Source organism: Callospermophilus lateralis, chromosome Y (assembly GCF_048772815.1).
Source record: "Callospermophilus lateralis isolate mCalLat2 chromosome Y, mCalLat2.hap1, whole genome shotgun sequence".
NCBI classification, from domain to species: domain Eukaryota; kingdom Metazoa; phylum Chordata; class Mammalia; order Rodentia; family Sciuridae; genus Callospermophilus; species Callospermophilus lateralis.
In genome coordinates this window covers 11,042,617-11,067,168 of record NC_135326.1, presented here as the reverse complement: position 1 = coordinate 11,067,168, position 24,552 = coordinate 11,042,617, and the positions used below count along the sequence as shown (strand labels likewise).

At 43.7% G+C, this 24,552-nt stretch overlaps 1 protein-coding gene across 3 annotated transcripts; it reads right to left on the bottom strand.

Annotated features, from left to right (window-relative positions):
- Positions 1-6,455: 6,455 nt before the first annotated feature.
- LOC143639806 (uncharacterized) lies at positions 6,456-20,473 on the bottom strand. 3 transcript variants are annotated; one of them, XM_077107867.1, is made up of 4 exons: positions 20,347-20,473; positions 10,729-10,804; positions 9,195-9,321; positions 6,456-8,390 (listed from the first exon to the last, which is right to left on the bottom strand). In XM_077107867.1, the coding sequence occupies exons 3-4, from the start codon at positions 9,272-9,274 to the stop codon at positions 6,647-6,649; spliced, it is 1,824 nt and encodes a 607-aa protein (XP_076963982.1). In that variant the 5' UTR covers positions 9,275-9,321; positions 10,729-10,804; positions 20,347-20,473; the 3' UTR covers positions 6,456-6,646. The 3 variants fall into 3 exon arrangements, with proteins under 3 accessions (XP_076963982.1, XP_076963980.1, XP_076963981.1); XM_077107865.1 differs by lacking the exon at positions 10,729-10,804 and adding an exon at positions 8,958-9,018; XM_077107866.1 differs by lacking the exon at positions 10,729-10,804.
- Positions 20,474-24,552: the final 4,079 nt, after the last annotated feature.

Here is a 24,552-nt window from a genome sequence, read left to right as displayed (position 1 = left end):
AGGGAGTATGTGCTGAACTACATGGTTTCCCAACATGTTATCAACCACCATAAACTACTGGGAGGGTCATCTGACATCCCAGGTATTTCCGAGTGTCATGCTGATTGGTGGCAGCTAGGGGTTTGCTATGGCTCCCTACCTAGCCTGAATGAGTCAGGGACACCTGGGACTGCAGATCTCTCCTGTTATTTGTAGATAAACAACTCAGCAGGGTGGGTATGAGCCTAGGAGTGCTCTGTGGGTCTTTCTAAGGACAAGGGTCACGCCCCCTTCCTTGGACAGGATTTGCGCTGAGGTAGAGGCTGGTTTCTCAATAGTTAAACCAGAAAGAAATAATAACCCTGCTCAGCTCGGCCCATGAAGCCTGCATATGAAACCCCACTTGGGGCACATATGGCCTGTGGTGTTGATACCGCTGGTTACTGGGGAGGAGTTCTGCCCCCTCACATGTTGAAGTTTGAACATTAGAGAAGCAAGCCCAGGCAAGCACACAAAGCAGGGTTTATTTTTAAATGAGTAACATAGACTTCTCCTCAGGAGGGAGAGGGGGTATCCTGGTGTTCCCAGAAGCAAGGGGTTCAGTCTTTCTATGAGTCCTAGGCTTCCTGTGTTCTCCATGCTTTTTCCCTTATCTTTCTCCTTCCTGCCTTGGTGACTAGGCCCAGGAATGCTTGGTGAGATGGCACAAAGGTGACAAACAAGGAGGATGAACAGGGAAGGTCAGGATGCAGCAGCTAAGGACACATTAACACCCTAAAAGCTGCCTGTAGGGAGGGGCAATTCCTGGGACAGGCTACCTTAGCAACAGGAAGGAGCCAGGGCAGGTCCTTGATGAGCATAAAGCAAGGGCTCTGGAGGAATTAACATTTCTATCCCTCAGAGGACAGTCTGCAACTTGCCAGACTCACTCAAAATTGGCCTCTTAGATCAGACCTGACTCCATTTACCTGTCTGTAAGGACTGCTTGTCTCATTCTGGCTTCAGTATCTACCCCTTCCTGGAAAGTAAATTCAATTGTATTCAATTCTTTTCTCTTAACTTGGACTTGGTGAAGTCTTTCCCATCCTGCACACTGGCCCAAAGTCATTCTACCTAGGAATATCACCCATGCACAATGGCGGGGGCGGGGAGAGAATAACAAATACACAGTCGCATTTTCACAAATGTGGAATAGTGGCCACATATCCTTTGAAGGCTGAGGATTGAACCCCAGGTGCTTCCCCCGCCCCCCGCCTCATGATAGACCCAACCTGATCTTTTATTAAAATTGGGAGCCATCTTGCCACAAAGCCATGAAAAGATAATTTTGTCTTTACTATAAATTACTGCAAATTCTGAACCTGCTTGGAATGCCTGCCCGTGCCTTGAACTCACCCGTGCCTGGCTCTCTGACCAGATAGCAGCCCTCTCTTAAACTGTAGTGACACCTCATAAATATTGGCCTTCCCTGGCCAGACAATGACCCTCTCTGAGGCTCTAATGGTCCCATAAATTCTGAATTGGGCCCAGCAAAAAAAAAAAAAAAAAGTAAACTACCATTAGTGTGATGCTTGTCAGAGTTCTGTTATCTGTAACCCCCTTTTGTGTAACTTTCTGGGCTACAAAGCTGGGCTGTAGGAAACGTGGGGTTGCTGTCTTGTTCCCGCCATTTTGGGTGGGGGAGACAACACGGCAGGTCGAAATAATAAGCTTGCTTTAATTTGACTTTAATTGGAGTCAGTGGTCTTTTCTTGCATCCTGGTCTAACACTCAGTGTTGGGCATTGAATCCATGGCAGGAGCATTGTAACCCTGAGGAACACTCCCAGCCCCCTTTATATTGTGGTACAAAGAAGGTGGGTGGGAGCATAAATGTAATGAATTTGAGAACGAAACTCTGATGAACCCAACCTAATTCCATTTTAAGATTAGGAGCCATCTCATCATCAAGTCAGGAAGAGTTAATTTCTGTTTTACTATAAATTACTGCAATTTCTAAACTTGTTTGCAATCCATGCCTGGGCCTTCTACTCACCTATGCCTGGCTTTCCCTGACCAGATAACAATCTTCTCCAGAACCTTTGTGGGTCTTCATAAATCCTGCCTCCCACTGACCAAATAACAACCCTCTGTGGAACCTCAGTGGCACCTCATAAATTCTGAGGTTGGGATCTGAATTTATTCCCTACATTGAAATGTTAAGCCATGTTGATTATTAAGTTAGAATCTGCCTTTGTATTAGGCTTGTCCAATCCTGTGATCTGCAAGTTCTCAAGACATCCCATTTTACAACTTTTGTGCTATAAAACTGTGTTCCTAGAGAGCTGGGGTATCTTTAGCCTGGGGTTGGGGAGAGACAGACATGGCCAGCTCCTGGGAACATAAATAAAAGTTTGCTTTAATTTCACACAAAATTGGAGTCTGTGGTCTTTTTCTTGTGTTATGGTTTTACAGTGCCAGGTCTCTAACAAGGCCATTTTTGGGTTTGGCCAAGTGAGAATATTTCCACACTTAATGACATATCTCTAGGCCAATACATTAAAAAACTGGAAAAAAATATTGAATACATTCTTTCTTAGAAAACAACAACAACAACAAAACTAGAACAGTATCTTGGAATGGTGATGCACACCATGCCAGGAGGGTAAAAAATTCTAGGCCAGCCTCTGAAACATAGCCTCAGCTCTCAAAAAAACCCTCTCACCCCAACTTAAAAGGGGCAGGAATGTAGCTCAGTGTTATAGCACCACTGGGCTCAATAGTCAGGTTCAAAAACAAAAACAAAAACAAAAAAACACCCTGAAGAGGAACACAGAGAAAAAAAAAAAGACATAAGAAAATAAAAGAGTGTAAAAGGGCAGACATAAATCAAACTACATCAATAGTGACATTATATGGCAATTGACTGAACAATCCTATCCTAAGGTAGAGATCAGCAGACAGAATGAAAACAAGGTCCAATTCTGTGCTATGTGCAGGGGTCACTGCTGGGATACAAATGGATAGAGTCTGAAAATAAGAGGATGTGAGTCCTACACCATGAAAAGAGACACCATGGGTGATCTCTACTATACTACCTCCCCAACATCAGGCAAAATGTTTCAAAACTAAAATTTATTGAGATATATCAGCTGTGAGACATGGACACATGAGGTTAAGGTGTTCCTGAATGCTCCATCCTCTTTCCCAATGCCAATCCAATAATGAGGACACAGCTGTGAGTTTACAGGGAAAAAAACAAACTTGTTTGCTAGCAAAGGAGCAGCACATGATTACTGTCCCAGAGGCTGGGATTCTGCCAATCAGAAGAAACAGTTGGCCTTTCTTTTTGGGGAGATGGGGGTGCCGGAGATTGAACTCAGGTGCACTCAATCAGTGAGCCACATCCCCAGCCTCATTTTTGTATTTTATTTAGAGCCAGGGTCTCTCTGAGTTTCTTAGCATCTCGATTTTGCCGGGGCTGGCTGTACACTTTTGATCCTCCTGCCTCAGCCTCCCTAGAGGCTGGGATTGAGGCATCACCACCACACCTGGCACAAAGCAAAATATTTCATTAATGAGATGGAAAGTCCTTAGAATGATGTCAATCAGAGTTTAGAATTCAGTTATTCTGTGTTTGTTTTGGTTTGCTATTGCAGAAACCCAAAGCACATTCCAGGAGACACAAAAGCCTGTAGAGTCCACACAATGTTAGGTGATCCAACCTTGTGGCCTCCCTGGGACATAAAGGCAACCTGTCAGTTTCTTTCATGTTCTTACCAATATGAACTATTTCAGGGTCAGCTGAGAATGCAAGGTGACTTTGGCACCTGAAAGAGGACCTCATGTCTAACAGAAGAGTCATGTGCCACGAGGACAACGAGTGGGGAAGCAATGACAGAATGACAGACATGCCATTTTCCTCCCATGTGAAGCCTGAGTTCTGGAGGCTGCTCCTGCCAAGGGCAGATCTTAAAGTGGGGATCAGGTCCCAGGCCACGTGGGTTGCCCATGTGATCTGGGGTTCTGCACAGACCTCTCAAAGACCCATTTCCAGGACAGTGACAATCCCAGGCCTGCCTAAGTCCCTCATCCCCATGTTTCATCAGCCCTTGGGACCCAGAACAAGAAATATGGTGAGAATTGGACCCAACTCTGCCCCAGATCTCAGTTCTGGCTACTTGGGTGCATACAGCCTTGAGCTCTGGGCAATTCAAAGAATCAAGTAGGAACATGAGACCCAGAGATGTGTCAAACAGCCTTGAGGGATGACCAGCTTTCCCATGGTCAGGACGGCCACAGAGGGCTTGGGGGTTGAGGTGGGGCTGTCCTCTGGCAGCAAGGGCAGCACAACAGCCAAGACACAGAGGTTTCCCTGGAGGGGGATTTGGAGTGGGAGGAGAGGACTGAGACTCTGCTGCCCACCCCAGTGCCAGCCCATCCACACTAGATGCCTGGCCAGAAAGCACCCCGAGGAATCCTCTCAGCCCTCTTTTCCTAGTTTTAAAGGGAAAATTAAAGATACTGGGTGTGGGAGTTCTGCCTTGTTCTGGGGAAAGCTCAGGCTACACTTGGGTTCCAGGAGTCATACAGCTGGACAGGGGTCCAGGCTCCATCCCTGCTCCCTGTGATAGGTGTCTCTCACCAGAGGCTTGGTTTCCTTCTGGTGAAGGGGAGTCAGAGGAGGAGGTGGCCACACATGTGTTGATATGCTGCTCTGGCTGAGGACACCTGCCAGCTCACATGCCAACACTATTGCCCAGAAGATGTAGGCAGTCCTGTCAGGAGATTCTGTAGCCCTCCTAGGAGTCTGATTCCTGCACTGATGTGCTCACCAAGACTGAACTCCTACAAAGAATACCCACACCCCAGGACAGTTGCATTCACTCCAGTTCTTCACACTGCCCAGGAGCAAGCCTTTGGCAAATGGATTTATTAGAACGAAGTCCAGACTGTGTCAAGTACTCACACACCACTATGCAATATTTCTAGTGAATCAAAGATGTAAAACTAGGAAATTGCCACACTGTCTCATTAAGTGGAAAGAAAGTTTTCAGTAATCCTGGGGAACATTCAAAACTATGTTTTAAAGATGAAGTGCTACTGGATGGCTTAAGCTGTGTCTATTAAAAACAGAAGTGCCACAGCATGCTCTTTTGGCCTTCCTTTCCAAATGAACACTGAGACACAGCAAAAGTCTGGAACAGAGACAATAACAACAACTATCCTATCTTTGGTGTTGAGAGCCACAGCTGAAGGGGCCCCAGCAAACTTTCAGACTACCAGCTGATGATTGGTTCACAGTGGCCCCAGCAACATCTAGCTGATTGGCTCCTCTGCGGTGATGCTCATTGGGCTATTTCCCTGCCCTTTCAGACCACAGAGCTACTCATTGGGGGACTTTTTTGGCTCCGCCCACGCTACCCAGCCAATCGGCCTCAAGAACAGGAGGATTGTGGGAGGTGAAGAGGCTGGTGGGTGTGAGAGTGGCTTGTGGGAAGCTGGTGGTGGCAGTTGGGCTCTGAGGGTTTTTTCCTGAGGAGCTGTTTTGTTTGGCGTGTGTGGTTCTAAAAATAAAGTTAGTTTCTTTTGACAAGTGGCTCCTGAATTGTGCCCAGCCAGACTGCGGCATTTGGTGGGCTGCACGGGGAGCGACTGAGGGTAATTTATAAGGTAAATTGCTTGCCCCTGAGGGCAGGGTGAGAGGATGGGTAGCCATTTTAAGATTCTTCTTTTGTTTTGCTTCACTTTTGTTTTAAGTTGCCTGTCCCTGGAGATGAGTGAGATGGAAGAAAAACCGCTCACATCTGAGGAACAGATAGGGAGAAAGGATGGATGGACATTTCAGGAGGATAGAAAGGCTATTATAATGATTTTCTGTTGTTCCAATTTTGTTTCACTCTGTTTCAGTTTTGTTTGGCATTATCTTCTTGGGTTGTATTATAGTTAGAGTAGAAAAATTCAAGTAAAAGAGAAGGTCTCTCGAGCTAGTGAGAGGAAAAAATTCATGTAAAAGAGAAGGCCTCTCGAGCTAGTCAGACAGAGGAAAAAAATTCAATTAAGGGCTGGGGATGTGGCTCAAGCGGTAGCGTACTCACCTGGCATGCGTGCGGCATTTAACATACTCATGCCTCCTGTCAGAAACATAAGCATGAAAATGAAAAGTCCCAATTATATAAAAAGAGGGTCTCATGGTTTCGGATTCCCACCAACCAGTGCGGCTTTGCCAGCATTAATTGTCACTGTGACCCTGTCAAGACAGTGAGTGGAAGCTGGGGATGTGGCTCAAGCGGTAGCGTGCTCGCCTGGCATGCGTGCGGCCCGGGTTCGATCCTCAGCACCACATACAAACAAAGATGTGTCCGCCGATAAATAAATAAATAAATATTGAAATTCTCTCTCTCTCTCTCTCTTTAAAAAAAAAAAAAAAAAAAACAGTGAGTGGGAAATCGCCTTCACCATGGCTCAGTAATAAATGACCACCAGACTAAATCCCCAGTACTATTTATAGATAGATTCAAACATGTGAGCACTTTCTTCACTTTGAATTGGACAAGAAATATTGATTTACCATATTTCACATTCAAAGAATTTTTCTTTTTTTTTCTAAGAATTTTTCTACAGAAAACTTATTACATGTTAATGAGTGAAAGCTTATTAACAGAAGACTTTGCCAATTGTTTTCATGACTATGATTTCTCTGCACTATGGGTTGCTTCATGTAAGTGAAGCTGAGCAGATGTAACAAATGCTTTTCCACATTTTTTACAACCATAGGGCTTCTCTCCAGTATGCTTTCTTCCATGAACCTGAAGGTAATTGGATGTTGAAAAGGCTTTGCCACACTGCTTACACTCATGGGGCTTTTCTCCAGTATGAGTTTGTTCATGTGAGTGAAGGCTACTGGATCTAGCAAAGGCTTTGCCACACTGCTTACATTCATAGGGCTTCTCCCCAGTATGTGTTCTTCTATGTCTGTGAAGGCCACTGGATGTAACAAAGGCTTTGCCACACTGCTTACATGCATAATGCTTTTCTCCAGTATGAATTTTTTTATGTAAATGAAGGCCAGAGGAACGAGCGAAGGCTTTGCCACACTGCTTACATGCATAAGGCTTCTCTGAAGTATGAATTGCTTTATGTGAGTGAAGGCCAGAGAAACGAGTGAAGGCTTTTCCACACTGCTTACACTCATAGGGCTTCTCTCCAGTATGCGTTCTTCCATGAATCTGAAGGAAACGGGATCTAACAAAGACTTTCCCACACTGCTTACATTCATAGGGCTTTTCTCCAGTATGAGTTTTTTCATGTAAGTGAAGCTCACTGGATCTAGTAAAGGCTTTGCCACACGGCTTACATTCATAGGGCTTCTCCCCAGTATGTGTTCTTTCATGTCTGCGAAGGCTATTGGACCTAGCAAAGGCTTTTCCACACTGCTTACAAGCATAAGGCTTCTCTCCAGTATGAATTTTTTTATGTGAATGAAGGCCAGAGAAACTACTGAAGGCTTTTCCACACTGCTTACATTCAAAGGGCTTCTCTCCAGTATGTGTTCTTCCATGAATGTGAAGGGAAGAGGATGTAGCAAAGGCTTTTCCACACTGCATACATTCATAGGGCTTTTCTCCAGTATGTGTTCTTCCATGAATGTGAAGGGAAGTGGATGTAGCAAAGCCTTTGCCACACTGCATACATTCATAGGGCTTCTCTCCAGTATGAGTTTTTTCATGTGAGTGAAGGATACTCGATGTAGCAAAGGCTTTTCCACACTGCTTACACTCATAGGGCTTCTCTCCAGTATGCGTTCTTCCATGAATCTGAAGGTAACTGGATGTAGTAAAGGCTTTGGGACACTGCTTACATTTATACAGGTTCTCTCCAGTATGTGTTCTGTGATGTATTCTAAGTGAACTGGGATAAGCAAAATCTTTCTCACATACCTTACATTTGAAACGTGCATTCCCCGTGTGTGTGATCCTGTGCCTTTGAAGACTTGTGTGTGAAATAAAGGTTTGACCACCTTGTTTATGTTGATAGAGTTTCTCTGCAGAATGAATTATTTTATGTCTTCTAAATAAAGAGGAGAAATTAAAGGCTTTCCCACATACCTCACATTGAAAAGGTTTTCCTCCACTGTGTGTTCTCGTGTGTCTTTGAACATCTGGGAGAGAAGAAGAGGCTTCACCACATTGTTGATATTCATAGGGTTGCCACCCAGTATGAGTATCTTCATGCCTTTGAATGTCACTGGAACAACTGGTGACTTTCCCACATACTGTACTTTCATAGGGTCCATCTCCAGTTTGTATTAACATTTGTGTGTGAACACTTTTAAGAAAAACCAGGGATTGCCTGTGCTGTTTAAATTCACATGGCTTCTCTTCACATTCCTCAGGCTTGTAGCTTTTGTGTTCAGAGTGAGATGTGATCTGCCTATGAAGGAATGAAGGGCATATGAAGTCCTTGGCACACATATAACAACCACATGGACTTACTCTATTAAAATTTTTCTTTGTCCAGTTAAGAACTGGAATCTCATTGAAAGTTTCCCCACACTATCTTCTTGGCTATTGAAGTTTACCACATGGCTTCTTTGAAGAATGACCAGCACATTATCAATGCTTGATTCATTCATGATTTTATATTTATTTATGGGTCCTAGGCTTACATCACTACCAACATCAGGTAAAGGCTAGGTTTTCTGATTTGTTCAAATTGCCTGAAACTCAAGATATCGAAAGGAAACATTCCTTTGCAATGCAGCCCCCCTATACTAATTATCTAAATCCTGATATTCACATGCAATTTCATATACTTTTGGCATGCCAAGTACTGGAAAAGACTGAATATCTGTTACCGTTAAGTATATATTTCTAGTAAAAAAAACTCTTAAAAGAATAAATACATTTCAAATTATGCATACTTCTTGGGTTGGTCTGTTTTAAAAATTATATGACATTCTCACATTCCCTCAAGAACTCCTCTTGTGAGCAAAATTACCTTAGAATAATCTCGGAATTTTTGATCTCATCTTCAATGTTTTTTTCATGCCATTTGTTTTCTAAAATGAGAAACCAGAACAATCTTTATGAATTTTTAGGAGACAGAAATGCTTTGCCAAACTTGTAGGTGCCTTTTATGCTGCAATAATTTTACAATGGATTCCCTTCTCATGTTTTGTACAAATGACCAAAATAAACATGAATTCTCTATTTGATTAAAAAAAATCATAATTACCTATAAAAGCCAGGTTTCTTATGACTTCCAGCATCACATCTCTGTAAAGGTTCCTCTGGGAAGGATCCAGCAATGCCCATTCCTCCTGGGTGAAGTTCACAGCCACATCTTCAAAGGTCACTGAGATCTAAAATATTCCACAAATGTTTACTGGAGGTCAGGAGAGATTGATAGCATCAGAAATATGTACTCAACGTGCTTGGTGTCCACAGGATTGTCTGAAATTCTGATTAATTTCATGATTTGGTCCATCAAATCTTTCCTGCAGTCAATTTCTTACACCCATTCCAACACTAGAAATTGGCTCCTCAGAAGCCAAGCATCATAGTGATTTATATCCTTCCTTTGGTGAGTTCACAGGAAGTAAGAAAGACTCCCAGATCACTCCTAACTTCTTTATTGGTTTCACCTCTATTACATGTTCTAGAATCGTCCTGTATGGTGCAGAGCTAATATAAGCACTTCTGATAGTACTTATCTTTAGAAAAGAAAGGTGATGAGTAGGAAATTACAGGAATCATGAAACTAACCATTTGACAGACATTCTGGTGGCTCCCTGTACCTACAAGATTAATATAGATAACATAGAATTTACTGATGTCTTGTTTCCTCTGAAAGTCTATTGTTCCATACTTAAAGAAATGCCTAGAACCAGCCCCCACCCATACTCTCTGGGCATGGGGTCACTAAGGAGATTCCTTCACAGACAACATTTTGACAACTTTTCACATAAGTTGTCACAATGTGTTAACTGGAGATTGAGCTCATCCTGTGTGATTACACTAAGAACAACTAGAAGTTTGCAGGTGCTTTACTCAAGAACAAATTAGTCAACTAGCTTAGTATTAAATGACCAAAACAAACATGAGTTCTCCATTTGATTAATTTATTAATAAACACAATAATTTTATAATTTCCTGTGGTTACTGTAAAACCAGAATGGAGTAAGTGAAAGATGGCACATGTCTTAGAAATAACTCGATGACCCAAAAATGTCACCTTGTCCAAGTGACAGTCTTACAAAGTTTTATAACTCTCAAAACAATCTTCTTAATAAACAGCAGGTACTAGTTTTCTAAGTCTCATAGCAATAATGAATGTCCAATGACTCTCAAACTCTTCTTAACAGCAGCCGGTTCACTACCATAATGTACAGTCATGAGACACATACCAATGCTCTGTTCAAGGACATTTTGATCAATGTTGGGCCACATGTGCAATGGTTGTCTGTTGTGAAAGACATTCATCCTGGGTGTAGGAATGGCGCTGCAAACAAACCTAAGGCAGAAACGCTTCCAGAGTGTGGTAAAGCAACAAGTTTCTAGCCCAGATTCCTGAACTGTGCCACACAGTCTGGGTGTGAAAAGGCCACCATGCACATCAGTAAGCATGCTATGATGTCTGCACAGTGATGGAACAGGCAAAAAGAAAATGTCCCTGCCACTGACACAGAACCACACTCAAGGACTGAAAACATACAGAAGCACCCCAAACAATCAAGAATGCACAATTACACCCAGAGACAGCAGCCTACCTCTGTGAGGACAATGATGGAGACAGGAGGGCTTCATGGGCTTCTGTTAGAGTCTGTAAACAAGTCAGGATGGCACCTGGTATTTTGCCAGAGAAATGTTAAAGTCTGTAAACAAGACTGGATGGCGCCTGGCAAAATGCCAGAGGGAGTGGTTTGTAAAGTAACAAAAGCGAGCCATTAAGTGTGGAGATTCCTGATTGGTTGACTGCTGTATCTAGTTTATGCTAATTAAGATAAGCTGTGCAAAATGTATAAATACCTCTGTTATCCTACAATAAACGGCTCTCATTCCTGCTGCATCAACGTACACAAGTCATTCGTCACCCCCCGGTTATTTTGCTGCAGCCGGGCTGCGGCAGGCTTCAACCAAAGGGGAAAAACACTGAGGTCTCAGGGTCACATCAACACTTCACATGAAATAAGCCACACCCCTACAAGTGCTACACTACAAGTGAAATCCCATGTACGCTCAAAGAACATGAGAGCTAAAGCAGAAATCAGATCAGAAGCAGCTGAAAAGCCTCCAGGGAAGGGGACCTGAAACACAGGACTCTAAACAAACACAGGACAAAAAGGTGACTCAAGAGAAAAGGTGACCTTTTTTTTTTGTTGTTGTTGTTTTTGTTATTATTATTTAGTTTTTGGCAGACACAACATCTTTGTTTGTATGTGGTGCTGAGGATCGAACCCGGGCCGCACACATGCCAGGCGAGCATGCTACCTACCGCTTGAGCCACATCCCCAGTACCAAGGTGACCATTTTTAAGGAATACAATGTAAAAGTTCATCATGGGAAATTCATAGAGAGCACCAGATGTGGTGCTGTATTGGTATCTAAGTCATCCAATGCAAATTTCTGAAAAGGAGCTAAAAGCAACCATTGAAACTGCTGCTTCAAAAAACCAGAGAAAGAAGAGCAAGGAAACCTAAATTAATCACAGGTAATTAACAGAAGGTGTTGATGAAACTGCAACCAGGAAATGAACAGTCTGCAAAATCAAGTTCTTCATGAACATTAGCATCACTGATAAATTGACATAAGGCTAAGAATACAGAGGACCGGGACTGGGGTTGTGGCTCAGTGGAAGAGTGTTTGCCTAGTGCTCGGTAGAAAGTGGGTTCAATCCTCACTGACACATAAATAGAAAGAAATAAAAGTGTAAAATATACAAAAAAAAATTAAAGAAAAAAGCAAAAACGGGCTGGGGATGTGGCTCAAGCAGTAGCGCGCTCGCCTGGCATGCGTGCGGCCCGGGTTCGATCCTCAGCACCACATACAGACAAAAATGTTGTGTCCGCCAAATACTGAAAAAATAAAATATTAAAATTCTCTCTCTCTCCCTCTTTCTCGCTCTCTCTCACTCTTTCTTTAAAAAAAAAAAAAAAAAGAAAAAAGCAAAAAGAACTGAAAACCTACTAACAGATTTAAAAGTGTCATCATCAACAATGCATTGGGGCTGGGGATGTGGCTCAAGCGGTAGCGCACTCGCCTGGCATGCATGCGGCCCGGGTTCGATCCTCAACACCACATACAAAGATGTTGTGTCCGCCGAAAACTAAAAAATAAAATATTAAAATTAAAACAAAAACAAAAACAAAAACAATGCATTGGAATTGAAGATTATCATAAACATGCTTGACACAAATTAGAAACTTGCAGAAACTGAACCATTTCTTTGAGAGAGACAGTCTCCTACAACTTACACACAAGGGGAATACACAAAACAAATGAGCCCATGGCTGCTGAAAAAAAAAACAGAATCAATAACTAATTACTACCCAAAAAGGCAAGGCAAGGCTCTGACATCTCAAACAGGCTTCCATGAGACACTTAAGAACTGCCACCAATTTTCTAATTTTTTTTCCCAGAACATAGAAGCTGAGTTAACACCTCCTATTTCTTTCTGAAGCATAAGTTACCATATTATCCAAATTAAGTAGATAAAGAAAAGTATTAAATAGAAAACTATGAATGATGCTCATAATCATAAATGCAAAAAACTGGGCTGGGGATGTGGCTCAAGCAGTAGCTTGCTCGCCTGGCATGCATGTGGCCCGGGTTCAATCCTCAGCACCACATACAAGCAAAGATGTTTTGTCTGCCAAAAACTAAAAAATAAATATTAAAAATTCTCTCTGTTTCTCTCTCCTCTTTCTAAAAATAAATAAATAAATAAATGCAAAAAACTGTACAATCAAGCCATCACACTCCAGGTGTCTATGCAAATGATGTGAAAATTATGGGCACAGAAACCCTCACTTCAGTGACTACAGCAGCCATTTCCAGAGCTGCCCAAAGCTAGACGCAAGGAAGATGCACCTTTCAATAATGAATGGAAAAGCTGCAGTTTATTCACATCAAAGAACATCACCCAGAAAATGAGCTCTGCAGTCTAGAAAGATACAGCACACTTAAAGGCAGACTGGTAAGTGAGAGAAGCCAGTTTGAAATGGCCAAGTGCAGTAATATTCCAAGTCAAGAACATTCTGGAAAAGAAAACATTACAGATGCACTAGAGAACTAATGGATGATAGGGACTTAGGGAGCAGAGAGGGATGAAGGAATGAGAAGGAGTAATGAACAGGGGGAACACAGGATTCCCAGAGCAGTGAAACTCTTCTGTATGACATTATCTTGTATACTATGTGACACACACAATCACATCACACAGACGAGGAACCCTAAGGTAAAGGATGAAATGTGTTGCTTCATCCATTCTATTTATCAAATGTTCAATACTGGTTTAGTAAGTAACAAACACCCTACACCAATGCAATATGTTGAAAACAGTGGAGACTATCAGCTGGAGAGAAGGGGTATTCGATACTATGAGTAATGTCACATTAAATTGTCACCTTGATTGGATTAAAAGATACCGATGATTAATCAGCTTCTGGGTGTGTCCGTGAGGGTGTGTCCATGAGGATGTGTCTAAAATGATTGGCATGTGGAACAGTGAACCAAACTGAAGAACCTCCTTAAGGTAGGCACCACCATCCAATAGGACCCTGTCTTGGGTGGAACAAAAGTTGGAAGAAGAAGGAAGCAGCAGCAGAGCAAGCAAGCTCCTTTCTTCTCAATGGGTTCTTTTTTTTTTTTAATATTTATTTATTTTAGTTTTCAGCGGACACAACATCTTTGTTTGTATGTGGTGCTGAGGATCGAACCCAGGCCGCACTCATGCCAGGCGAGCACGCTACCGCTTGAGCCACATCCCCAGCCCCCTCAATGGGTTCTTTTTTTTTTTTTTTTAAATATTTATTTTTTAGTTCTCGGCGGACACAACATCTTTGTTTGTATGTGGTGCTGAGGATCGAACCCGGGTCGCACACATGCCAGACGAGCGCGCTACCGCTTGAGCCACATCCCCAGCCCTCAATGGGTTCTTGATGGCTGCTGCAATGGCTTAAGGATATCAGGCTTTGTCTTCTTCACTCTCCCAAAGTGGACTCTGCCAGTGATTCTCCAGGGAGTTTCCAGAATCTTTGGTCTGGACTACAGCACCATTGATCCCTCTTGTTCGGAGGCCTCCCCTTTTAAAATCATACTTCCTCTTGATACTGTTCCTCTAGAGAACACTGACTAATAAACTATGTAAGCCTAAAATTGCTCATAAAAACAAAATTTATCTAATAAATAAGTAAATAAACTACCAAGCCATGAAGTTTTACAAATATATACATAAGAAACAATATTATGGGGCTGGGGATGTGGCTCAAGCGGTAGCGCACTCGCCTGCCATGCGTGTGGCCCGGGTTCGATCCTCAGCACCACATACAAACAGAGATGTTGTGTCCGCCGAATACTAAAAAAAAAAAAAAATAAATAAATATTAAAATTCTCTCTCTCTCTCTCTCTCTCTCTCTCTCACTCTCTCTTTAAAAAAAAATAAGAAGAAACAATATTATATGCTAAGTACCTTTTATATAATAATGCAAAAATAAAGCAAAGAGGAAGAGTCATAGTTACAAATTTAAAAACTATGAGCAAAAGCAAGGAAACTGATTTTGAATACTATTTTCATCTGGAGAAATTTGGATTATAATTCTTCAAAACTCATTCCAACTGCTGGTGTAGAGGTGTGCATCTGTAATTTCAGCCACTAGGGAGGTCAAGGCAGAGAAATGGCAAAAGTTTGAGGTCAGTCTCAGCAACTTAGCAAGACACTCAGAAATTTAGTGAGACTGGTTTTCATCAAAAATAAAAAGGGGGTCGGGGACTGTAGCTAAGTGGCAGAGCACTTGCTAACGTGTGAGGCACTGGGTATGATCCTCAGCACCACAGAAAAATAAATAAAATGAAGGTATTCTGTCCATCTAAAACTATACAAAATATAAAAAAGAAAAATAAATTAAAAAATAAGAAGGGCTGAGGATGTGCTCAGTGGTCAAGTGCTTGTTGGTTTATTCCCCAGTAAAACTCCTGCCCAACTCCAGAATGCTGCTCACAAATTGAAATTCATTTCTGGAGGATAACTAAGCATGAGCAAGTCCATGGCATCAATCCCCAGCACTCAATAAGTAAGCAAATAAATAAACAACAGTCTACAATACTAATTCTCTTGGGTTGGAGAGTAGCTCAGTAGTAGAAAACTTGCCAAGCATGTATGTGGTCCTCCCTCAGATCAATCTCCAGCAGGCCAAACACACACACACACACTGAAATACAAGTAGTGAGAGATAAAAATGATTATAATACAAAAGGTACACAATTAGAGGCATAAAATACAACAAAATCAATGGATAAACAACACACTTTCTCACAAAGAAGATTGAATATTCCCATGATCTACACTCTCTTAAAAAACACAGAGCATTTCAGTAAATTCTGTGAAATTTAGGGCATGATTTACTGTATTTTGGAGGTAAACATAAGAAAAACTACATCTAAAAAATTGTAGACTGTATCTAAGACCAGCCAAAATGTTGTACAGGACAGAGAGAATAGAGAGAGACCATTTATGTTGCACCCAAATTTCATAAGCTAAAAGGCCAGCTCCCAAAGAGGTGGCCCTAGGATGATGCATTTAGGAGGGAACAGGAATCAGGTGACATAGTGGAAGTGCTCTTGAGGGGATCAGCACCCTTATTTAGACACATGTATCTCCCCTTTCCAGAAAATGAGTGTCATTTACTAATTCACTGATATTCAGTGATTAAATGATCATACTTGGATATTTCAGGTATTGCCAAAATTGTCCTTAAAATTTACAATGAAGACGGGTGTGATGGTGCACAGCTGTAACCCCAGTGGTTCAGGAGTCTGAGGCCCTTGGCTATGTAACAAGACTCTGTACCAAAACAAAGAATTAAAAAGGGGCTGGTGGATAAGCAACTCTGGGTTCCATGCCTGATACCAAAAAACCACAGTTAACATGTACCTGCCAAGTCCAGACAACAACAGTGAAAAACCGTCATCCCTTTGTCATCACCTTGTGAAGGACAGATACTAGTTTTCATGAAATCACATTCATAAAGTTATCCACCACTATTTTTGTAGAATTGGACTCAAATTCTGCAGCAACAATGCAAGACAGAGTTTCTCTGTATCTTACGTGGCATTTTGGAATCTAGGGTTGGATTTCAATTTGAAATCAATGAAAAGACAAGATTGAGTCTAACAAAATTTCTATACATACTCAGGGGTAGCAAAAGGTAAATTAGGTAATTAGATGTTTTCTTTTTCATTCCTTTCTTTCTTTTTTGATACCCCCGAGATGAAAACCAGAGACATTTTACTACTGATCCACATCCCCAGTCATTTTTATATTTTATTTTGATACACAGTCTTACCAGGTTGCATAAGGCCTGGATAAGTTGCTAAGGCTGTCCTCAAATTTGCAACACTCCTGTCTCAGCCTGTGGAGCAGGAAGGATCACAGGTGTGCACCACTGTACCCGGCTATAAGTTGGGATTTTTAACAATGGAAATGTAACTAGATTTTTTAAAATCCACTTCTTTCTTGTCTCTTTAATAATAGTCCATCCCATTTGGCTCTGAATAAATAATCCTGACCCTCAGATAAGTGAACACAACATTTCAAAGTGATACACAGAAAGCTTTGGTGCTGAGGGAGCACACATGTGTCAGGCTCAAGGGGCAGGGAAGGTCCCTGACACCTGGGACATGCTCCCTCCTGGTCTTGCTCACTGAAAGCCTCCAGGATCACTCTCCCATGAACCTGGATCATGACTCCAGTCTATGAGACTTTCAGGTTTGCACAGCTCTGCACTGGGGTGGGTGTTGCTTATGCTCTGGGAGAGGTTGCACTTCTTCACACTGTGAGAGACTGAAAGGGCAGGAATCACTGGTGACCTGGCCCCTCAGCACCAGCATCCACAGGCTGACTGTCCACCTGTCTCCAAGGAATGGGAACAGAGCTTTGGAAAAACAAGGTCCCAAGGATGTAGCTGTCTAGATGAGGCCGGTTCCAGGAGATTCCTCAGCCCAGGGGCCCCAGCAGCTTCCCTGAGAGGCTGCACCCCACACCTCAGGCTGTCCTCTAGGAGGAGCTGACCCAGGGCCTGAGGTTCTGTTCACCCTGCAGGGACCAGGGCACCTGTGGGCACCTTGTGGAAGCTCTAGGAGAGGATAGTGGCTGAGGACATGGGACCCTGTGAGGTGTCCAAAAGGAACCTCTTCCCAAGACATCAGACATGGTGTCTACACCTAAGGAAGATAAAAGGAGAAGCTGTGAACTCAAGTTCTCTATACAGTTGCAGCTACATCAAAGAACCTTCAAAGTACTTGATTTTGGCCAACCAGACCACCATGAGGGTGGAAAGGCAGGGTTCTGTATGGAGAGCAAAAATTATCTTGGGCTATCTTAAGTCCTTTCATAGCCAATTATCTTGGTTTCTGTATCAGAACAGAATTCTCGAAACTTCTCAGAATATATCACTAACCGTACCAGATGCCTAGTCTCCAAAATCTACCAAAGCTCAGAATGCAATAACAGACATAGAGAAGAAATTTTCTCTATTTTATTTTCTGTACCCCATCAATCTGATGTTCCTACCAAAGCAATTGGTTAATGCAGTGATACACAAGTTCCTTTTATAGAAGTTCATGTAGGCCAGGTACAGTGGCAAACAACTGTAATCCCAGCAGCTTGAGAGGCTAAGGTAGGAGGACTGCTATATTTAAAGCCAGCCAAACAACTTAGTGAGACCATAAGGAACTTAGTGAGATCACATCTGAAAATACAATGTAAAAAGGGCTGGGGATGTGGCTCAGTGTTTAAGTGGCCCTGGGTTCAATCCCTGGTATATTAAAGAGAAAGGAAATAAAAGAAAGAAAAGAAAGAAAAGGAAAAAAAGAAAGAAAAGAAAGGAAGGAAGGAAGGAAGGAAGGAAGGAAGGAAGAAAGAAAGAAAGAAAGAAAGAAAAAAAGAAAGAAAGAAAAGAGGGACACATATATCATTCAGGTAACTTGAATCCATGTTCTTTAGTATGGTCATTAATATCTGGGTTTAAATGAACTATTTTCTGTAGCTGGGGTTGTCAATGCCTTTAATCTCAACAGCTTGGGAAGCTGAGGCAGGAGGAGCACAACTTTCAGGCCAGGCTGGGCAACATAGCCAGGTCCTTTCTGAAAATCATATTGAAAACAGCTGGAGATGAAGGACAGTAAATGAATCAGACATTATTATAGTGGCATCCTCTTTTTTCACAGCAAATGTTAACTGGGTTTCTCCAGAAATCTTCACCATGGCTAATTTTAGAACTGTCAACAAGAGAGTGTCCACAAAAAAGTTCAGTGTAGATAAACTTCCTATTTTTGAGTTGCCCTATTTTACTGGGCCTCTAGTATGGGATAAATTAGCACTCCAAGTGCTGGACTCAAACTTCCCTTACTAGTTTTACACACTTGTATCCAGTATAGTAGTTCATAGAAATGTGAAAACAAGGCCTCTGGCCTTGAGCTGGGCTTCACAGAGAAGTCACCAACTAGGCTTCATGGAAACAGCTGGTGGGGGAGGAAAGAAAGGGGAGAAGAAGCTCTCCTCTTATCAGGTGCTGTCCTTGAAGGGTTAACTTGCCCAGAACAGAGAAAGAAAAAGCTGCTTTTATGTTTGTGATGTCACAACTTGACTATGTTGACTCCATTTTGTGAACTCAGTCATGACATTTAAAAAGGTCATGACTGGGGCAGTTTGCATTCTTTTGTTCATGAAAATCCCCCCAAACACAGAAATCTATGGTACCAACTGGGGACTAACTGACCACAACTTTCAGGCTTGCTGGCATTGCCTGAACCTCCAAACGTCCCGTTTGTGGTTTTTGTGCTTAAATATAGAGCCAAATGAAGGCAGTGGCACCACTCTGACCATGTCATTGTTTCGAGAGCAGAGTGTCTGCAACTGGGCAGCAATAAAGGCTTAACTGGAATGAGACTGTGTGGTCTGAGAGTTATTTGAGGGTCTCGGTATTACAATGTGAACTTCTGAGTCCCTCCCCTTACATGCTGGGTATAAGATTCTGAAACCACCTGAACTTGGGGTTCAGGGGATGGATTGATTGATTACAGCAAAAGCAGTGCCCTCTGAGACTGGCTGCAGCCAGATAAAACTGTTTCTGGCTACCTTCAGTGCCTTGCCTCCTTTGTCCCTACATCATTATTACCCTGTGTGCTTACGTGGCTACACGACTGGTGTGACTCTACATCATGGACTATCAGAAAAGGGAGCAGTTATACTCTATTGATGAAGCCCACGATTCCATATCCCTGGGATCTATAAACAACCTCCTTATTCCCTTTAAGGCAGTTATTTTGACCAAACATAAGGAAGTTTTAAGTGATTATTCTTTCCCCTCAAGTATAATATTCACAAATAGAAAACAAATGCTTTCAAAAGTGTTGTTCTTGCCAGGGACAGTGGCACAGGCCTGTCATTCCAGATATGTGGGAGGCTGAAGCAGGAGGATCACAAGTTATGGCTGGGGAGGGAGGGAGGAAAGGAGAGAAGGAGGGAGGGAGGAAAGGAGAGAAGGAGGGAGGGAAAAAAGAAAGGAGGGAGGGAGGGAAGGAAGTAAGGAGGGAGGGAGGGAAGGAAGTAAGGAGGGAGGGAGGGAAGGAAGTAAGGAGGGAGGGAAGGAAGGAAGGAGGGAGGGAGGGAAGGAAGGAAGGAGGGAGGGAGGGAAGGAAGGAAGGAGGGAGGGAGGGAAGGAAGTAAGGAGGGAGGGAGGGAAGGAGGGAGGAAAGGAAGATTCTTTTCAATATTTCACTAGATGAAAAGTGACAATTAGCAGACGGTGTCCATTTGAACCGAGTGGGAAGAACGAACGTCTGGTCGAGCTGTGAGGTGGAGGGAAGGTGGGTTTTAGAAGGCAGGAGGCGCCTGCAATTTGGAGGACCTACAGCAGCCTCCGGAGGAGCTCCCCTGGGAGGAGGAAGGTGCATTGTGGCCCTGCTTCCTCCACGTTGGGAAGAGTGGGTCGGGCCAGCAGTAGGGAGCAAAGGGGACACCAGGGACCTGAGCCGCCCTTCCAAACCCAGGGAACCAGGGGACAGGACCCAGGGTCACCCGGCAGCGTGGACTCCCGCCCTCTGAAGCTCAGCCGCCGGCCCCAAGGCAGGTGCTGACCCCGCACCTTCAGCCCTGGTCGCAAACTCACCATTTTTGGCTTCCGTGGTGCCCAGTGTCCTCTGGAAGAACCTCCGGGCACCCGAGATCCCCGGGTACACAGGCAGCGGCAGAATCACCTGGGTTACTGGAGCAGAGAACTCGGCTGGAGAAGGAGCAGCCCGGTGGGTGAGGAAGAAAAGACCGCGAGATTGCGGAAGCCCGCCCTCCCCCTTCCTCTGTGCACTGATTGGACAGTTCCCCCCAGCATCCCGGATGGACGGCCTCCAGGGCCGCCTCTGCATCGTGACTGACAGCCAACGTCATCCAATCACTGGCTGAAATTGGGTAGAGTGACAGATGCTAGGCCCCAGCCCTTTCCAGGCGGAGCTTTTCAGCTGTGCTGGGAACTAATCCAGGTGGGAAGCCTTGGCTTAGCCTCAGGTACAGAGGTGACGCCTGGCGCTGAGCTAGGCTTCAGCCCTAGAGTGCTTTCCGAGCCTGGCGAGGCCCTGGGTTTAACCTCAACACAAAAACAAAGCACAGCTTCTCAGGGAGGCTCAGGCTGGAGGAGCCCAAGGTCAGTGAGACCGTCTCTTAAAATAAAAAGAAAAGGGTGGGGTTGTAGCTCAGAGGTCCAGGTCAAGCCCCACTGGGTTTATTCCCCAGTACCTCAAAGAAAAAGAAAGAACTATGTGATATATATTTTTTTCCAGCTGATGTGACCTCTAGAGACTTAGAAAGACACAGTCTCCAAGTTTTTGAAACACTATTTAAAGGTATCATATGTATGACCCATATATAATATATAAAAATGAGAACAATTTGAAATCTATTTTAGTAATTCTCTTCACCTCCTGGCCTCTGTTGCTTTGAGGAGGCAGCCTGAGCTATGAAAGGAAGCAGTTGGGGTTGGCTCTGATGCGCAGGGTTCCATCCCCAGCAGAGAGGGTGGGGGAGGAAGGAAGGCAGTCCTCTAGGGCAGCAATGTGCGGTGGAAATAAAATGGGTGCCTCGTGCTTAGTGTAGATGTTCTACTTCGACTGTTAGGAAGTCTCATGCAGAGACCTGACTCTGGGGATCCCACAGGTCTGGTCAGGTGTTTGCCCCAAAATCAAACAGAAAAGGTCATGATGCAAAGCAGGAAAGAAACTTTGACCAGGGCAGCTACACCAGGAAGACAAGGAAACCCTGTCCTTATGCTGTCTTCAGGTGCTGACAAGGACTTTGAGGTTTTATAGAAGGATAATCCTAGGCATGTATGTATAGGGGAAATTGTATCTAGGATTTAGTATTATCTGTAGGATTTAAGCTTCAGGCATCTGTGGTCTTATAACATGTCTGTGAGCTCACTTGCCCCCTTGACACATGTCACTCTACTGCACAGACTGACCTCACTTTGTCAGGAACAAGTCCCCCTCCAGTGTATTCTTTCCATTTCAAGGTTTTCAAGAAAAGCCACAAGCCCTAGGAAGCAATATACCTCGAGAAGCTGACCCAGCACTCTCAGCTTCCTGGGTTTCAACTGATAGTCAAACCAGAGAGAAATGAAAACCCTGCTCAGCTTGGCCCATTAACCCTGCATATAAACCATAAAAAATTGCCACTTGGGGCCAATACTGCCTGTCATGTCTACCCCCCTCTTGGAAATTAAGTACAATTTTATTCTCTGCTCTTAAGTTGGGCTTTGTGAAGTCTTTCACATCCTCCTCACTGGCCCAAGTTCATTCTACCTAACAATATTGCCCATGGCCAAGGGGGGCTATTGTGTAAGAAGTCATATTCCCACCGGTGTGGAAAAGTGGGCACATAGCTGCCCAGGGCTGAAAATTGAATTCCAGGAGCTTTTATTGTCCCCCATGGTAGAGACTGAATTGAGGGCAGAGGCAATTTGCCTCTGAGCGTCCCTTTTATTGTGGTTCAAAGAAGGTGGGTGTGAGCATTACTGTAATGGGCCTGAGAGAATAACTCCATATGGTGACTCTAATCTACTATCAATCAAATGAAGAAACTGACAAATAAGAGGGTTAGGCCAAACATGTTTGTTCATGACTGTAATCCCAGTGGCTCAGGAGGCTGAGACAGGAGGATTGCTCATTCGAATCTAGCATCAGTAAAAATGAGGTGCTAAGCAACTCAATGAGAGCCCGACTCTAAATTAAATACCAAACATGGCTGGGTATGTGGTGCAGTGGCCAAGTGCCCCTGAGTTCCATCACCAGCACCATAAATAAATAAATAATAAAAATAATAAACAATATTCTTAATTACATCACTGGTCTCCTTTTAACTTCCTCAAAAGAGTTAGAATTTAGAATGTCCTGATGCAATAACTTTTCCAGCCAGGTACTATTTAGTTTGTAATTTTAGAGATATGACATGTATAAGACTAAGTATACAAAAATGGAATGTAGAAAAGGACTTACAACTGTTTGTGGAAGGATGGAGAGCTAGGTAGGATAATGGTTTTCTATTTAGCTGGAGTTGTTAGTATGAATGAGTCGCTTATTCTGATTAGATGTACCTGGTGTGAGAAATAAAAAGTCCACTGATCTATATTTAAAATATAGTATGTTGCCTTAAATGTAGAGTTGAGACTTAAGAAAGGCAGCCTGAGGGCAAGTAGAGTAAAATGGAGAATTACCATACAGCCCCAGACTGTGGATGTGGCAGATGCCGAATCCATGCACCTGAACCACCCTGGACACACAGGAGGTAGGGGAGGGGTCACCCTGACCAAGAGAGAAAGAAACAGTGTTGATTTAGGAAAGTAAAAATGGTCTATGTCCAAGATGCACTCAATCCAAGAAGACTTTCCTGGCACAAAAGGACAAAAGGAGGTGGGGACAACTAATGGTGTATTGCTTTACATAAAAATATGTGGGGTTTTTGATACCAGGGATTTAACTGAGGGCTGCCTAACCACTGAGCCAAATTTTCAGCTCTTTTTTACTTTTACACAGGGTCTGCCTAAGTTGCTTAGGGCCTCACTAAGCTGCAGAGGCTGGCTTCAAACTTGCAATTTTCCTGCATTAACCTCCCAAGCCACTGGGTTTTCAGGCATGTGCCACTCTGCCCAGCAGCATACTTCTTTAAACAGCCCAGTGGGAAACCAAGGTGAAGATCTGGAAGTTGGTACATCCCATAGTACTTTGCCAACAAGGAACTGGGGTGGGAAGCGGGGACCTTGTGAACCAGAGGATAAAATGCTGACTGCAACTTGCCTGCTCCCCCAGGTGTTCCATCCTGAAAGACTCTCTGCGAAAGCTGTGTGTACCCGTGTCTCTTAGTCTTTTAGGGGATACACACTATAATGGTGGGAACAGAAGGTTAAGAGAATAATCCTGTAAAATGGGGCGAACCATGCTGACCTGCACATGCATTCTTTTCCAAAATACATGAGGTTAAGGAGTTACTGAAAACTCCATCCTTGTCTGCAGTGCCAATCCAATAATCAGGACACAGCTTTGCGGGGAAGATAAGTTTTATTGCTTTGTTAGTAAAGGAGAAGCAGGGGAGCTTCTTAGAGGCCATGGTTCTTCTGATCAGCAGGAACAGGGGGCTGATTTTGCGAGAGGTGGGGTACCAGGGATTGAACTCAGGGGCACTCAACCCCTGAGCCCCCTCCCAGCACTATTTTGTATTCTATTTAGAGACAGGGTCTCCTTGAGTAGCTTAGCACCTGTCTTTGCTGAGGCTGGCTCTGACGTCATGATCCTCCTGCCCTCAGGGCCTCCGTGGAGAGTGGATATGGAAGCATCCTTTCACATTCTGACCAAAATGAACATTCCAGGCTCAACTTCCATCACAAGCTACTTTGGGGCCTGAAGAAGGGCCTGGTGTCTGCACAGAAGAGTGGGGTGCCACGAGGACAATGGGAGGGGAGGCAATGACAGGATGACAGACACGCCACATCTTCTTCCCACGAAGAGGCTGGGTTCTGGAGGCTGCTCTTGCAAGGGGGAGGGGACAGGAAGGTCTGTGACTGGGGACAGTGTCCCAGGCTCCCTGGGCTGCAAAGGTGATGGAGGGCTCTACACAGAGGCACTTTCAAGAGAGTGACAATCCCAGCATGGCTAACCCCCCAGGCCCACTTTTGATCAGCACCTGAGACCCAGATCAGGAAACGTAATGAGCAAACTAGTCCCAACGTTGCCCCAGATCTCCCTCCTGGCTGCCTGAGTGAATGCAGGTTGGGGCTCTGGCTTCCAACAAGACTCCGATCAGGAAGGGGAGACCACAGAGGGATGGGGAAGCC

Excerpts from the sequence above, each read along its gene's own strand:
- LOC143639806 (XM_077107865.1), bottom strand. Across the intron at positions 9,019-9,194 it reads AAGAAACCTGGCTTTTATAG|AAAACAAATGGCATGAAAAA; the intron begins GTAATTATGATT and ends TTCTCATTTTAG. Across the intron at positions 8,391-8,957 it reads AATTCCGAGATTATTCTAAG|GCAGATCACATCTCACTCTG; the intron begins GTAATTTTGCTC and ends ATTCCTTCATAG.